A 14,324-nucleotide genomic window follows, 5' to 3' on the forward strand; every position below is an offset into this window, starting at 1 on the left:
ACATTCAAGTGCAAGAGTTTACATCCCCCAAGCATGGTCTCCAAGTTCTGGAAAAGAACACAAAAGCATATCTGTTTTACAGTTTTCGTTTCTAGTACTATTTTATGATACACTGTTCATTTTTTGTTGTGGTTTGGGAAAATGAAGGAACGTTTCAGGAACACAGTGAAGGTACAAAATGCATTTTTTTGTCCTTGGGGTATGCAAACATTTGCTCTTGAATTGCTTTAATACATGTTTTTGTAATAATGCATGCTCAACAACAACAATATCAACTATAATGATGATGATGATGATGGTCAAAAGGATTATGCAAACTCCTTGTGGAAGAACATTTTGTCTTTTTGGTTCATTTCATAACATTCCGAAAGAATTTACGGCTGCGCCCCAAACCGCGTCATGTGGTTAAATAGAAAAGTACTGTACGGCAGGAAAGTTTCAATGAGTTCAATGGTCTACTGACAAAAAGGGTTTAGTATTAGTATTACACACAGATACTGTATGACAGGCTGGACAGCGAGCCAATTTCAAACAACGCTCTGTATACCTTTAAACCCCAAAAACACAAACCATTTTATTAACTCCTTCCATAGTTTCTAAAATGCTAAAATCACACCTTAGTTAAGTCTCTGTCCTGATTTCTGTCCCCACATTGAGGGTCGTTATAACAAGATTCATTTATTCTAGCAACCTTGCGGCCACTTCACCTGGGATTGTATATGTAAAATCTGAGCTGGCTGTTTGGAATAAAAGAGCCTAGTGGGAAATTCTTTCGACAAAACACTGTGTTAAAGAGGGTTCGGTTTACCTTAAAGGAGCTGTGCACCAGGGTCTCGTCGAGGTCGATCACCACACAGTTCTTGCCGTAGTCTGCGATGCTGACTTCAGGTAAGAGGTATTTGGCTGGAGACTGAGGAGAGGAAATGAAGCGTACAGGACAGCGGAATGAAAAGGAGAAGACAGAAAAGGAGAGAAAAAAACAGGGTGATTTATGATCAGAGAAAGAATCAGAATCAGAGTTAGTCATAACGAGATGAGAGTGGAGTTCAAAATCGACGGGTGCCCATGGTGCGAATCATGACAGCTTTATAACTTTCGTTTCAGACCCGAGTCACTCTTGACATTGGCCTGCTGTTACCTGCTGTGTTATGTTTTCTATGCCTTGTGTTAAAAAAGGAGGGGGTTCTGAGGCTTTCGGGGGGGTACAGACTAATCAAGAAGATAATAATAATGGTGTTTCCCCTAATGTTTGCCTTCTTTGCCAAGTCATGGTGATTAAGCATAATCTGCATGTATAATTAACAAGGATAGTGAACATGGGAGCGAGTGAGAGAGAGACATGACACCTAGCACTAATGTCCTCTGGTATGAAAAGCACACAGATGGCTTCACCTGAGGGGGTGAACACACACAGAAACGCACACGCACAATTATTCTCTCAATCTACGAGCAGGGATGGATAGTAATGAACTACATGTCATTTTATAAATACACAACTAGACAATGGGCGTCATTTATCATTTGCATAAATGTGTAAATGTGTAATCATGTACACTTTTGTGTAAACCAAACCAAAGTAAATTTTTTCCACCAGATTGTTTAAAAAAAGTTTCAGAAAGGCGTTCCTGACACAGCCCATTTGCATTTAATAACGCCCTCAAAACTCCTGAAGGGTGTTGGGAGCAAAAAAAACAAAAAAACAGAAATGGATTTTTTTTTATTCACTTCTATGCCAATAAAATATTAAATAATATATAATATTAATAATAATAATAATAACCAGGCGCTAAGTATTTCATCAGCTGAGGCTTACAGCCAAGGGGCAACCTCCAGTTCTGAAAAATGAAGCCAACGCGTGCAGTTCCTCAAGTGTCCACTGGGGGTGTGGTCTAAATGCAAGTCTATCCCCATAGACCGCCATGTCAAAATGTCCAACTTCACAACAGAAATCAGCATGTTTAGCGTCGGGTACAAAAAAAGGTTTTGTTCTCCAGATGCCATTTATGGCGTCTGTATGGGTTGATTTTTTTTTTTTTTTATGTAACTTATCCGGTAAAATGATCTTAAGCTATAATGTTTATACATAATTAGGGGGTGTGCCTCATTTGAGGGATAGCCGCATTGCTTTAATTTACGAAGAAGAAATGTAGTTGACTTTGGGTGACATGTAGGGTACCTACGACGAAGTTTAATTAATTGCCTTAGTGTATAAATTAACATTAGCCACCATATCATTTAACTAAGCTAAAGCTAAGCTTGCAATTTATGGGTTGTAACTGAGATTGGTAGGTGGGTTCCAAACAGCCAGGCTTCGTTCATTCTGCCCATCTACCCAATAGCTAGGGATTAGGCGGAGTTAGCTTGTGCAAAAATGGTGATGACCAGAACTCCCACTGTTGAGTTTAAAATCGTTCTTCAGAAATTGTATGGGTCACATGATGGCAGGTTTGTCCAGTCCAGTTTGTTCAGTCCGTCTTTATGTCTCCATTTTGACATTAAAATTGAGCAATGTCACCTCTGAGGGAGCACTGTTATGATAAATATCAGCATGGTAGTAATGCCTTCGGCACATGGGAGATATTCAACACAACAGCACTCCTTTTCGTGATAGTGCTTTTAAACAACAGTTCCACGAACACCATTTATTATAAAAAGATTATGATTAACACATAAACACATATCCTTTAACGAATAGCTGAACTAATTATGCACAACTGGCACAGCTGGTGACTGACAGCTAGTGTATTTAACAGGGTGAAAGTACAGTAGTTTAAAATTCTTCCCCATACTATTTAGTCAAATTTTATAATAAACTATGGAGATGGTGAACAGTCCTGTAAGTTTCTCTTTGAATTTCCACTTATTCGGCTTTAAAATATCAGCTCTGTTAAAATCCAAGTTCCGGGGTTAATTCCAAAATAGCGTTAAATAGAAAGCTAGTGTTTTATTTACAGTAGGGTGTACAGTCCCTTTTCCCAAACACAAACAGAGCCCTTGATCAGGGGTTAGAGAAGGACATGGAAGTCAGCCTTGTGTTAGAATTTAGTTGCATCTTTGTAGTTCACGTTAGACATGAATCACAACACGGATGACCTGGAGGCAATTCGGAACAACTCGGAGCTGATTGCTAGGTGTTATTTAAAATAATGTTACGTTATCAGATGTGCTTTTCTCACTGAAAGTGCGTTCATGACTGGTTTGGTATCTGGCTTTTGGCACTGGCGTTCGATAAGTATAGTAATTTCCCTTTTGCCATCCAGAAATGGGCGGTTGTCCACGATACTTCATTCATTAGTTACAACTCATAGATATCAACATTTTTGTGTAAATAAAATAATCCAATCGTACCCTGGTAAACAAGTTCCTATATGAGCAAATATTTTAAGTAGTCCAGTTTCAGAGCCCAAAGCATATTTTCCAACCCATTTGCAAGTAAGTAATTATCCAATATTTACCCATTTTCAAATTGGCAAATGAGAATGTGCAATTACCCAAGTGGTTTTTCACCATATGTCAGTTTCTTTGACTTGAGTAGCTCTGTTCATTAAATAGATTACTACTAGCTAAATTTTTTACTTAAGGAAGTGTGAATTGTACTCAGTGGGCTTGGTGTACACAACATTATATCCTTAAATCTTTACATGGCACAGATGTTGCAGTCATTTGTGCAGTGTGTGGGTTTAATGTTAGATGTGTCTCTGTTTGTCTGTGTTTGTATGCAGAAGTACATCATTATGTGTAAGAAGCAAAGGCAACGAAGGACAAACTGCATGCTGTGTGATGTATCTGTGCCAGCGATGAGGACCGTGGGGGGTCCTGATCCGCCACAGTCAATAATTAGCATACCAGTTTCAGCTGAGGACATGTAAAAGCCTGATATGTAGGAAAGATGCATTTGTCCTGTCTAATATTCTTTCTGTTATAAATGAAGAATATTAATAGCCAAAAAAAAAGACTGATTTTATGTTTTTACTGATTTCAATCCTTGATTCATTTGGAGGCCCAATCCACTCAATCAATATCAAGATCCAGCTGCGATGTATAAAGATTCATTCATCATTCTGAAAGCTATTTATGTGTATATATTGCATAAGCATGGTTCTGTGGCTTTTCAACAAAGTCACATAGTGGGGGTGTGGCTTGGCGTGTTCGTGTACAAGAAGGGGAGCTAGGTGGCACACCTAAGCTATATTTATATACAGTGATGTCTCAGAAGGCGAAATTTTATATTGTGAAACGCATTTTCCCATAGGAAATAATGTAAATGCAGATAATCTGTTCCAGCCACCTAAAAATATTACCAATATTACCAATTTCCAAGACTATAATAATATTTTTTTCATATTAAGACAATCAAAACTTTCAGAGAAGACATGTAAATGAAATAAACAGACAGTAAAGCTCACTTAAGCTTAATTAAACGATTCCGTTTGGCACCAGCTGCTTTAAAAACAAAACTGAAAGTGGCTCTGTTTTCTTTTTCCTGCCATCTTTGATAACATTCTGGGCTCCCATAGTGCTATGTCTTCACTAATCTTGCAAAAATGCAAAAAATGAAAGGAAAAAATGATTCATATGATGAAGCAAATTTCTTGCTAATTTATAGTTTTAAAGGCAAAAATTTGCAGGGCGTATTTATCCAGAGCTACCATTGTATATGACTGACGAGTGGGCTGGAACGCTGCCCATAACCCTAAGCTCATGTGTACAGTTTGATCCCTGGTCTACTAAGTGCCCTGTGTGAGAACAGGTGTTTCAATGCATTTTTAAATACTAAAGCATTGAAAGACTTTGCGATTTGGTTTCAACCAGTTAAATATTCACAATTGACATACGTATAGAACTAACTCTTACAGCTTCTAACAAACCTGAGTCTCCGTATCCTTTTACCTAAGCGTGACCTTGACATTTACTGCAGCACCAGAAAAACAGATGGCCATTAAAACCCTCGCCTAAATGATGTTAATCGAATGTTTATTCAATCGCTCTGGTGTTTTGTTTTGGATTTTTTTTTTTTGTCCTGCGTGTCAAGTACAGGATTCAGATGGAGGTTTGCAGAAATGACGGCAATTGTCATTATTTTATATCCAAACTGCTGCATCGTTACGGATCATTAGCTATAAATACAAAATATATATATTTTTAAAAACCTGTTTGGTATTTAGCTCTTGTTAGTACATAAGCAGTTAGTTTTTGTTTTGTTTTTTCCCTCAGGCAACAAAGCGTTTTGAGAAAAAAAAAACTGCTGTTCAAATTCTCCTTAAAGCAATACAAAATGGAGAAATCACACAAACCAAATCAATTATATGACTTGAATAGGTTGTCATAGAAATGTCAATAATAATAATAATAATTATTATTATTATTATAAATTAATCTGAGCTACAGATTAGAATGTTGGCATGAAGTGTATATGAGTATATGATCTGTCAGATTACAGTTTGATTCCTACAATTGATTAGAAATATATTCTGAACACCACTACACATTCTTTATACATACATTTTTGACATGTACAGTATCGTGCAAAAGTCTCGAGTTTTCCAGGCTTCCTGAATGAGGTACTATTCCATTTGAGTTAATTTTCCCTTTTTTTGTCTCTTATTTTCAGTCCCTGTTCCTGAGCAGTTTCAGAGGAATGTTTTTTGTTTGTTACACCACACGGTGTCCTATAAATAATTAAAGCATAAAAAACCATCTAACTTAAAAGAAACAGGTGTAGATGATGAGAGATGATCAGGCCGGTGATTAGTATACTGGTGATACTGAATGCTGATTGGTTGGAACAGACGAGAGGGGAAATGAGGTCGCTGCTAAAGTTGATACATAAACAAAAAAATTGTATTATATGTTTAGGCACAATTTCTTTTACTTAATCTACTGTACATCATTTCATTTAATTTAAGTTAATATTAAGAAATGAGGAGGAGCTGAAGACTTTTGCGCAGTACTGTATTTACTATACATATATAAAGTTAGCCAAAAAATGTATACACATTATAAGAATAGAATAACTAAATGTATTGCTATATGGTATATATGATGATAATACTATTAATATAATATTAATATAATATACATCCTACTGTTTTTCTTTTCCTGAAGTCTGTATGCATTTCTTTGGCTGACTCTGTATATAATACCAACCACACCTTCTGCACATGATGCAACCATACCCCTGTACACATGACCCCTATAATGACATTCTTTATATGACATAAAGACATCCACAGTTCTTTTTTTTAATTTTCCAGCAAACAGTTTGGGAACAAATTTATTTTGTGTTTGAGAAATGAGGCCCGTTGTGCATTCAGGTCTGAAACTAAGACCTTTTCTAATAAAAAATGGATCATAATTCTGCAGCATGATGTGATTCGAATAATAGGTTTCTTATGTCATGATTAAAAAATATAATGGGTTGGGAGGTATGAATAAATATTTGGTAAATAAGTGCAGGACAGATACAACAAAAAAAAAAGGTTACAGATGATGGAAGCACAAGCAGGCAGGTATAGTGAGGAAGATATACATACACTGGGGATAGGGATGACCTGGACTTGATCACACTGAGAGAGAGAGAGAGAGAGAGACAGAGACAGAGAGAGAGATCAACATAAACACTTGGAGAATGTAAGCAGCAAACAACATTAAGCCGCTTATAGCTGCAGCTCCGCCATGAACAGACGCCCTGTACTGGAGTGTAAACCGATTCCCCCTCTTTCAAGGTTCACCAAGTTCGCATGAATTTATGTGCTCCTTTTTAAAAAAAAGAAGGTGGTCCGAAACAAGGTTAGCTCAGAGCGCGTGCACTTGTAAATCGGTGGGACATTCCGCTGCAGAACGCGAGGCTTTTGCGAGTAAACACCACTCGGTAACGTGATCCCACTCGCGCCCATTTATAGCTGTGTGTACCTGCCTTGGCAGCATACGTGCATGTTTGTGGAGGAATTGGTAACGTACCCTGTGCACGGGGTTGCTCGGGTGCGTGTGTGTCTGTGTGTGTGCGTGTGCATGCGCATGGGTGTATGTCTGTGTGTGTGTGTGTGTGCGTAGTGAACAAAAGAGAGAAGGAATGGAGTCACTTAAAAAAAGTTAAGGGGCGCTGAGCAAGTGATCATCTGGGACACAAGGGCCATTTTATGGGGACTGGAGAAAGTGCGTGTAAGGGCGTGTATGTGTATGTGTGTGTGTGGGCGGATATTGAAGAATGTGTGTGAAGGGAAGCATGCCCATCATTTCTGAAGCTAGATGGTAAACATCAGTGTGAGTTCACTGGGTTCGGAACAGCTGGAACACTTTGCGGTGAGGATGGAGAGGCCGAGAGCACGGAGTGTACACAAGAGAGGAGTGAGGCGAGACGACAAACAAATCTTGTACTGAGACGGTGGTCATAACAACGTCAATTAAAAGCAATATTTTTTTAATCCAGCCGTCGCGCATGCATTAAGTAGAAACACGCGTGCGCGCTTACCTTAGGAGAGCCCGTGTTCTCCTCGGCAGGTGGAGGCAGCGAACACGTCTTGTTGTTCTGAAGCGGCGGGTCCACATTGTAGTTGCGGAAGCAGCAGAAGAAAGGGCTGAAGATGCTCCTGCTCCTGTGTTTCTTTAAGCTGCTGTTCGACTGCGAGACTGCAAGCAAGAAAAATGGTGACTGCAACATCTGCACATTCACCTTCTCTGCCCTGCAACTCAGAACACTGTTGCCTCACATCTGTTTCGCTCACTCGGAGGAGGTCGGAGAAAAGAGAGGGGGGAAAGAAAAAAAAAAAAACTGGAAAAGTTGTCAGCACGGCTGCCACACAGGGCAAACAGGACCTCCTGTATTAATGTATACAGAAGACGTTTCCATGGTATCCCTGCTACCTTTGCCCCGTACCCTTGTATGCGTTCTGTCTGAGCGACGACTCGTACATGCATGTCATTAGTCAACAGTAATGGGTTCGGAGAAAAAGAAGTTACGCAACCCACAGAGAAGCAAAAAAGAAAAAGAAAAAACATGACTACTCCCCAAACCCTCTACTAAAATGGACACTGTGCAGATACAGCTAAATGATAGAAGAAAATATTTAAACAAATACGCATTCACTTATCGATTTATTGTGTAATGTACCTAGCTAAATCATCTGTCAGAGTGACAGTAAAGTCAAATGTTTTTGAGTTATGAATAAACTCGTTCTGACAGTGAGAACTCATTATGTCATGTGAAGAGACGTGGAGTTAGTTAACTAAAGTAACTAGTTGAGTTAAGTTGAGTTACGTTATGTTAAGTTAAATCTTTTTTTACAGTAACCTAAAACTTTTTACCTTTACAAAATTTCTATTTACAAGCTAACATAAGTACCTCACACACCCTTAGTGGGACTGGGGGGTTCATCAAGCATTAACTGTTCAACATCACTGTAAAAAAGACACAGCTACAGTACAACATAAACATAAAACTTTTCATATTTTCTTTAAAGCTTAATATTTACATTAAATCAGTTCAAAAGATTTGATTTCTTGACATTTAAGTTTGTGAGATTTTCATTTAATTTTGTACCTAAAATGTTTGAAGTTAAAAAAATTACATTTTCAAGGTTAACATTTAAAATGTCATTTTTAAAATTATTTTAATTACATTTTTTACTTTTTTAATATATACACTTGGGATATAATATTTTACATTAAGTTTTAAGAGTTGACTTTTTTAGTTTCATTTTGACATTTGACAAAACATTAGTTTTTTTGTTTTTAACTTTTGTGGTTTATTTTAATGGTAATTTTCTTATTTTAATATAAGTTTAATGTAATTGTTATATTTTTTCAGCATTTTTTAGATGTTTAAGATTTTCAAGTTTAGTTTTTAAATTAAAATTTTTTTAAGGTTGAAATTTAATATTCTTGGCCTTTTTTTTAGATATTCTTTTTTAGGATTTTCTTTCTTAATTTTTAAGGTTTACTGTAAGATATAATTTTGATGTTATTTTTAATTAGTAAGAAATGTTTCTAGCTTCTCGTCTGTGTTTGACATTAAGATTTTAGCGATTTGGATTTAGGGTTTTGCTTTTTCATACTCAGCTACATGTGACCGAAAAAGTTTTTAATTCTTTAAAATTTCTATGTCTTAGAATATTAGCATATACAGTATGTATTAAACCCTACACCAGGAACAAATCTGTTTTTATATATGATTTTTAAATATGAAAAACAAAATTATTTATATATTATATTGAAGTCGAATATTTATATACAACTGACATTTTGTCATCCTTTAGGCACCATACAGTAGCGATGTTTTATTAATTTTTACACTTCAATTAAACATCCACAAGTCTGAAATGCCACGTAGCAATGTAGAATTACAGTAACATTGTTGTATAACAGAGTTTTAGCTCATGCATCTGTGAAAGTGGATGCGAGTGATTAATGGATAAAATAACTTGCACTTCAAAATGACCTGAATTCTAAATTTCATCTTTGAGCTTTCGATTCCCTTCCTAAAAAGAGACATGTTATAAAACTCGGAGCAGGATGATCTCAACTACACCTAATCCACGTTACCCAGCTCGGCATGAATCACGGTTCAGTCACCAAAAATCAACACATCCTTCCATCCGACAGCATAAATATTGTTACTATCAATTATAGGGAAAATATTATGCAATGATCCCCAGGATGAAATTAGTGCATTTGTAATTACCACATGCTACAGCAGAGGGAGTGATGTCAGCTCCTCGAGGCGACACACTGTACTAAAACGAAAAAACAAACATTTCCATTGCTGCATTACGGCGTTTCACTGCAGACTGTCAGAGAAAAAAGGGCAAACCGCAATGGGGAGCTGGTTCTGGACGTCCAGCAATGTTGTGAGACAATCAATAACAAAGTGATGCTCTTACTCATACATTAGCATTAATAACTGATTAATTAGTTTTGCACAATAAAGCTGCTTTTAAATATGTGAATGTTCAAAAGCTGCCCAGCCCAATCCGAGAACAGAAAACTCCATGAGAGCGTCTTGGAAAAATATTTATGGACACATTTAATGGTGTTTTTTCCCAACATTATAAACAGGCAGATCAAATCACAGACCAAACACCAGACTGAAAGGCAGACAGACGGTCAGACAATCAAAACAAACAGACAGATAAAAAAAAAAAATACAGACAAACTGACTCGCTGATCAACAGACATAAAAACAACCAGACAGACAAATAAACAGAGACTGAAAGAGTGACGACAGGCAGATTGACAAATAAACTGAGATTTTTGTTGTATTTTTAATTAATAAAGAATCCTCAGACATCACAGACAAGCTGGAAGACAGGCTGGTGGACAGATAGACAGATAGAACACCAGGAAGACTGACAGACGTATAGATCAATAGACTGACAGACAGACCAACAGATTAAAAGACAGACAGACAGACAGAATGACAAACAAATAGACAAACAGCGTGTGTATATGTGTGTGTGTATATACTGTATAGTGTATAGAGTATATAGTGTATATATATATATATATATATATATATATATATATATATATCGACAGATAAAGACAAGAAAAAAGTAATAAAATCCCATCTGTTTTACACATCGCCAGCTGTGATGACATATTTTCACTATAACACCATTAAAGAACACTGGATTGCTCATCAAACGATCGGCGCGTCTGCACAGATTTACGGCCTTGTCACGGTCTGTGCTCTTAAAACTGACCGCCAGATCCAATGACACCATTACGCTCTGGGAAACTGTGCATCCTTAAATCTTTTGGTAACGTGTATGGACACCATACCGAGCGCGCACGGTTTGAAGAGACTTCATGAGATGTCAGACGTGGCCTTTAACATTTCACTCCACCGTGTGACATTTTCCGAATTCCTTTCTTTATCAGCTAACTGTTCAGAAGAGTACAAAAAAGAGACTTTCACCGGAGTCAGCTTCACTTCGAGGGTCGAGTTCGCCTCATGCGGATGATGTTGCACATCGTGTTGATGACCAAACGCTCGATAACGGTGTCAGGTGTCAATGGGGGACAAGTAATCAACTCATTAAATGCACCACTCAGAGTTAATCAGGGCTACAATGTACAAAGTTGTACAGGGTGTTTGTACATATACTGTATGCCACCTTCATTGATTCTCTTACTAGGTCACTGAACCAATAGGACTGGATCAATGATAGCTTTATTACCTACATAATTACTGGTGTTTGTTTATTTATTTATTTACTCACTTTTTTAAATGCCAATGTTTTCCCTATAGAGTCCCTAAATGAGAAAAAAGATGAGTTAGGGGGGAAAAAATCAGATAAAGGAAAGAAACAATCGAGACCATGTGACTTATACTTCCAGGTCAGTCTTGCAGCACTAAAAGACGCACCTCGCCTCTGTGTGCATGGAGCTCACACGTTCTCCCAGTGCTGGGTGGGTTTCCTCTGGGTACTCCGGTTTCCTCCCACAGACCAAAGACATGCAGATTAGACTACCTGGAATTCCCAAATTGTGTGTAGTGTATGAATGAGCGTGAGTGTGTCCTGCGAGGGATTGGCACCCCGTCCAGGGTATACCCCGGCCCCAACTCCGGCCCCCCTGCAACCCTGTATACAGGATTAAGCAGTATAGACGATGAGATTGTAAATGAGTATAGTCTATGTATCATTATGTATGTACTGTATTTCCATAGTACCGTATGTAAAACAGAATTATGCACGTAGACACGCCTCTATGCAAACACAATTATCCTGACACGGTAACAAAGCTAAACACTGAAGCATAAAAAAAGTCAACTGACCGCGTTACCAAAAGATGCTTTTTAAAGCTGATGTACTCCAATCAAACTCTATTTATATTCCTGGACACAACGCAGCATGTTCCCAGAGGATTAACACGTTACTCAGGGGGGAAAAAGCCATGCTGCTCCGAATAATTCTAATAAGCTTCTCCGAACATGATTTGATACACGAGCTCTGGCTTTAAAGGTCTACCATGTCTTTAACAAGTTACCACTCAGTCTCAGAGCTCCCTCAAGGTGTGTATGTGGTGTAATGCTCCTCAGATAAGATATTTGTGTATACCTTAAACTCTCTCTGATTCCCTCCTCCCTCCACCGCTTTACTGTATATGTAAATGAGCTACTGAAAAGCCATAATAAGAATAACAGGTTCAGCTTATATGATTTATTTATGAACTGATCTACAGTATGTCTTTTGTGTGAAACTCCCAACCACTGCTTCATTGTTCATGTGAGACCTCTTCCTCCTTTAGTCTGTCGCTGGTCCAAGTATCTGATGGTTGCTTGCGTCACTGCATGGATCAACCGCTTCATTCCCGGTTTGTGCATTTCCCAGTGGTTTTAGAAGGAGCAACATCAAAACTTTAATCAAATCTCAATAACTAAAGGACCCGTGTTCTTGATTAATAGTCTTGGGTATAAATGCTGCATTCTGGTGGAACAGCATATTGTCCATGAGGTTGGAATCCATCGTTAATGGGTATACAGCACACACACACACACACACACACACACACACACACACTCGTAACTGACCAAGAAACACCAATTCATTGGAATGGTATGTTTTTGGGAGGTGAAAGGAAACTGAAGAACCCAGAGTAAAAAAAAAAGAAAAAACATACAAAACCATCTTAGCACAGCTCAGGATCAAACCGGGGACCTGATGCTTGTTTTTACGCTACTCATGTTAAAGGAAGTAATCCATGAACAGGTCAATACATTGACAGCACACAGGTTTTTAATAGTTTAAAATACACTACCAGCATTTTTTGAGAAGTTCCAAAGTGTATGATAGTATTGTGATATTTGTGGAATTTGACCATAGCATCTGAAGCTGATTTAGAAATGGAAACATTATTAGTTCCAGATTTTTGGACAAAGTTCAGCCCATTATTTTTTGGCACTCTAGATCTGGCTTATTTATCTTACATCTTGGACCTTACCCATTATTCATACAGCTTTTTTAAAACTTGCCTAACCTCTATCGCGTCTTCCAAAATGAAGAAATCTGTACAGTCCTGTTCTCTTGCCCCAGTGCTGATATTTGATACGAAGTGTGCGTATGGAAATGGGAGGAGACGAGGAGGAAGGAGGCGGGGAGCAGGGCAGCCAGTGTGGAAGAGCCTGGTCTGAATCCTGCCTCTTAACCACAGCATACAAACTCTGCTTTCTCCCTGTCACAAACAACAGTGCAGAGAGTACACACACACACACACACACACGCCTAGAAACATATTCTCAGGCTGCCCACAGGAATGTGTCTGGAGTCAGCCTGCATGGCGATGCCATTCTACCCTCCCTGTCTGATCCAGAAGATTAGGCCGTGTTGCTAAACGTTAAACTGCAACGTTTTCCATTAGAGCCGCACGCCACTGAGCAAACAAGTTAACGCAGTTGTAAAAGCAAAGCTGGCAACATGGAGTTGTTTATCAAGTGAAACACACATCCACATTCTGCATGTTGTCTGGTCGCTCCTTTCATCTACAGTTTAAGCACAAAGTGCAACACAGTCTTTTATCACTTTCAGTCAAGTGCAGGACGATTTAAGAATTAATTTTAAGAAGCGCTAATGTTCAATGCTCGGACTGTTCACGAAGTAGTCCGTCAAACCACAAATGATATAAATCTTGCAAGCCGAAGAAATATCTGGATATTCCTTTACCCAGAATCACTGGGTAGAAGTGGCTTTGCATTACGCCCCCCTTCCCACACACACACACCCCAGTGTAAATGTTCAAGTGCTCTCAAATCTAAAGGTCAGGTCTATTAGTTTGTCCCTCTGGGGGAACTTTTAAAGGATTTACCCATATAACCCTAGACCAGAGCGTTTCCCTGTCAGAAATGGTTCCTGGTGGAAAGCAAAGATAAAAGTAAAGAAAAGCCTTTTAAGAGCTCTGACTACACAAAACCACCTGCTGAAGATCCCTGAAAGAGGCCTCCAAGCATAGAGCCCTGACTGCTCGACATCAGGTTCAACATCATCAAGCATGTGTGGCGGAGTGTCATCATTGCCAACATCGTACAGTATTTTACGTGATGCGTCCCGCGCAATGACTGTACTTAAAGGTTGAATCCAAACTGTCTGTGAGGCCCTCCGGTGGTTGGCTGCAGTACAGTTTTTGAACTTCACTCTGTTTTGTGTTCTTCTAACAGTTCACAAGGCTGAATCCCAAATCCCTCTCTAACCCCTGAACAAGGGCACTACTTAATGTGTGGAACAAGGGATCCTACATAGTGCACTAGTTTTCCATTTCACTCTATTTGGGTCTCAACCCTGAAACAGTTAGTTAGATATTATTTAGAAAGCTGGTGCTTTGCACATCAG

General features: G+C 38.5%; 1 protein-coding gene across 2 annotated transcripts in view; it reads right to left on the reverse strand.

Annotated features, from left to right (window-relative positions):
* Positions 1 to 14,324, reverse strand: part of ctdspla (CTD (carboxy-terminal domain, RNA polymerase II, polypeptide A) small phosphatase-like a) — a 46,281-nt gene that overhangs the window by 8,391 nt on the left and 23,566 nt on the right. The window contains exons 2-4 of one of the 2 annotated variants that reach the window (XM_053487755.1): positions 7,472 to 7,629; positions 6,534 to 6,566; positions 809 to 910 (exon numbers count right to left, since the gene is read on the reverse strand). In XM_053487755.1, the coding sequence (XP_053343730.1) occupies positions 809 to 910; positions 6,534 to 6,566; positions 7,472 to 7,629 (293 nt within the window). The remainder of the gene's footprint in view (positions 1 to 808; positions 911 to 6,533; positions 6,567 to 7,471; positions 7,630 to 14,324) is intronic. The other variant, XM_053487756.1, reaches the window with a different exon arrangement.

This window comes from Clarias gariepinus, chromosome 26 (assembly GCF_024256425.1).
Source record: "Clarias gariepinus isolate MV-2021 ecotype Netherlands chromosome 26, CGAR_prim_01v2, whole genome shotgun sequence".
NCBI classification, from domain to species: domain Eukaryota; kingdom Metazoa; phylum Chordata; class Actinopteri; order Siluriformes; family Clariidae; genus Clarias; species Clarias gariepinus.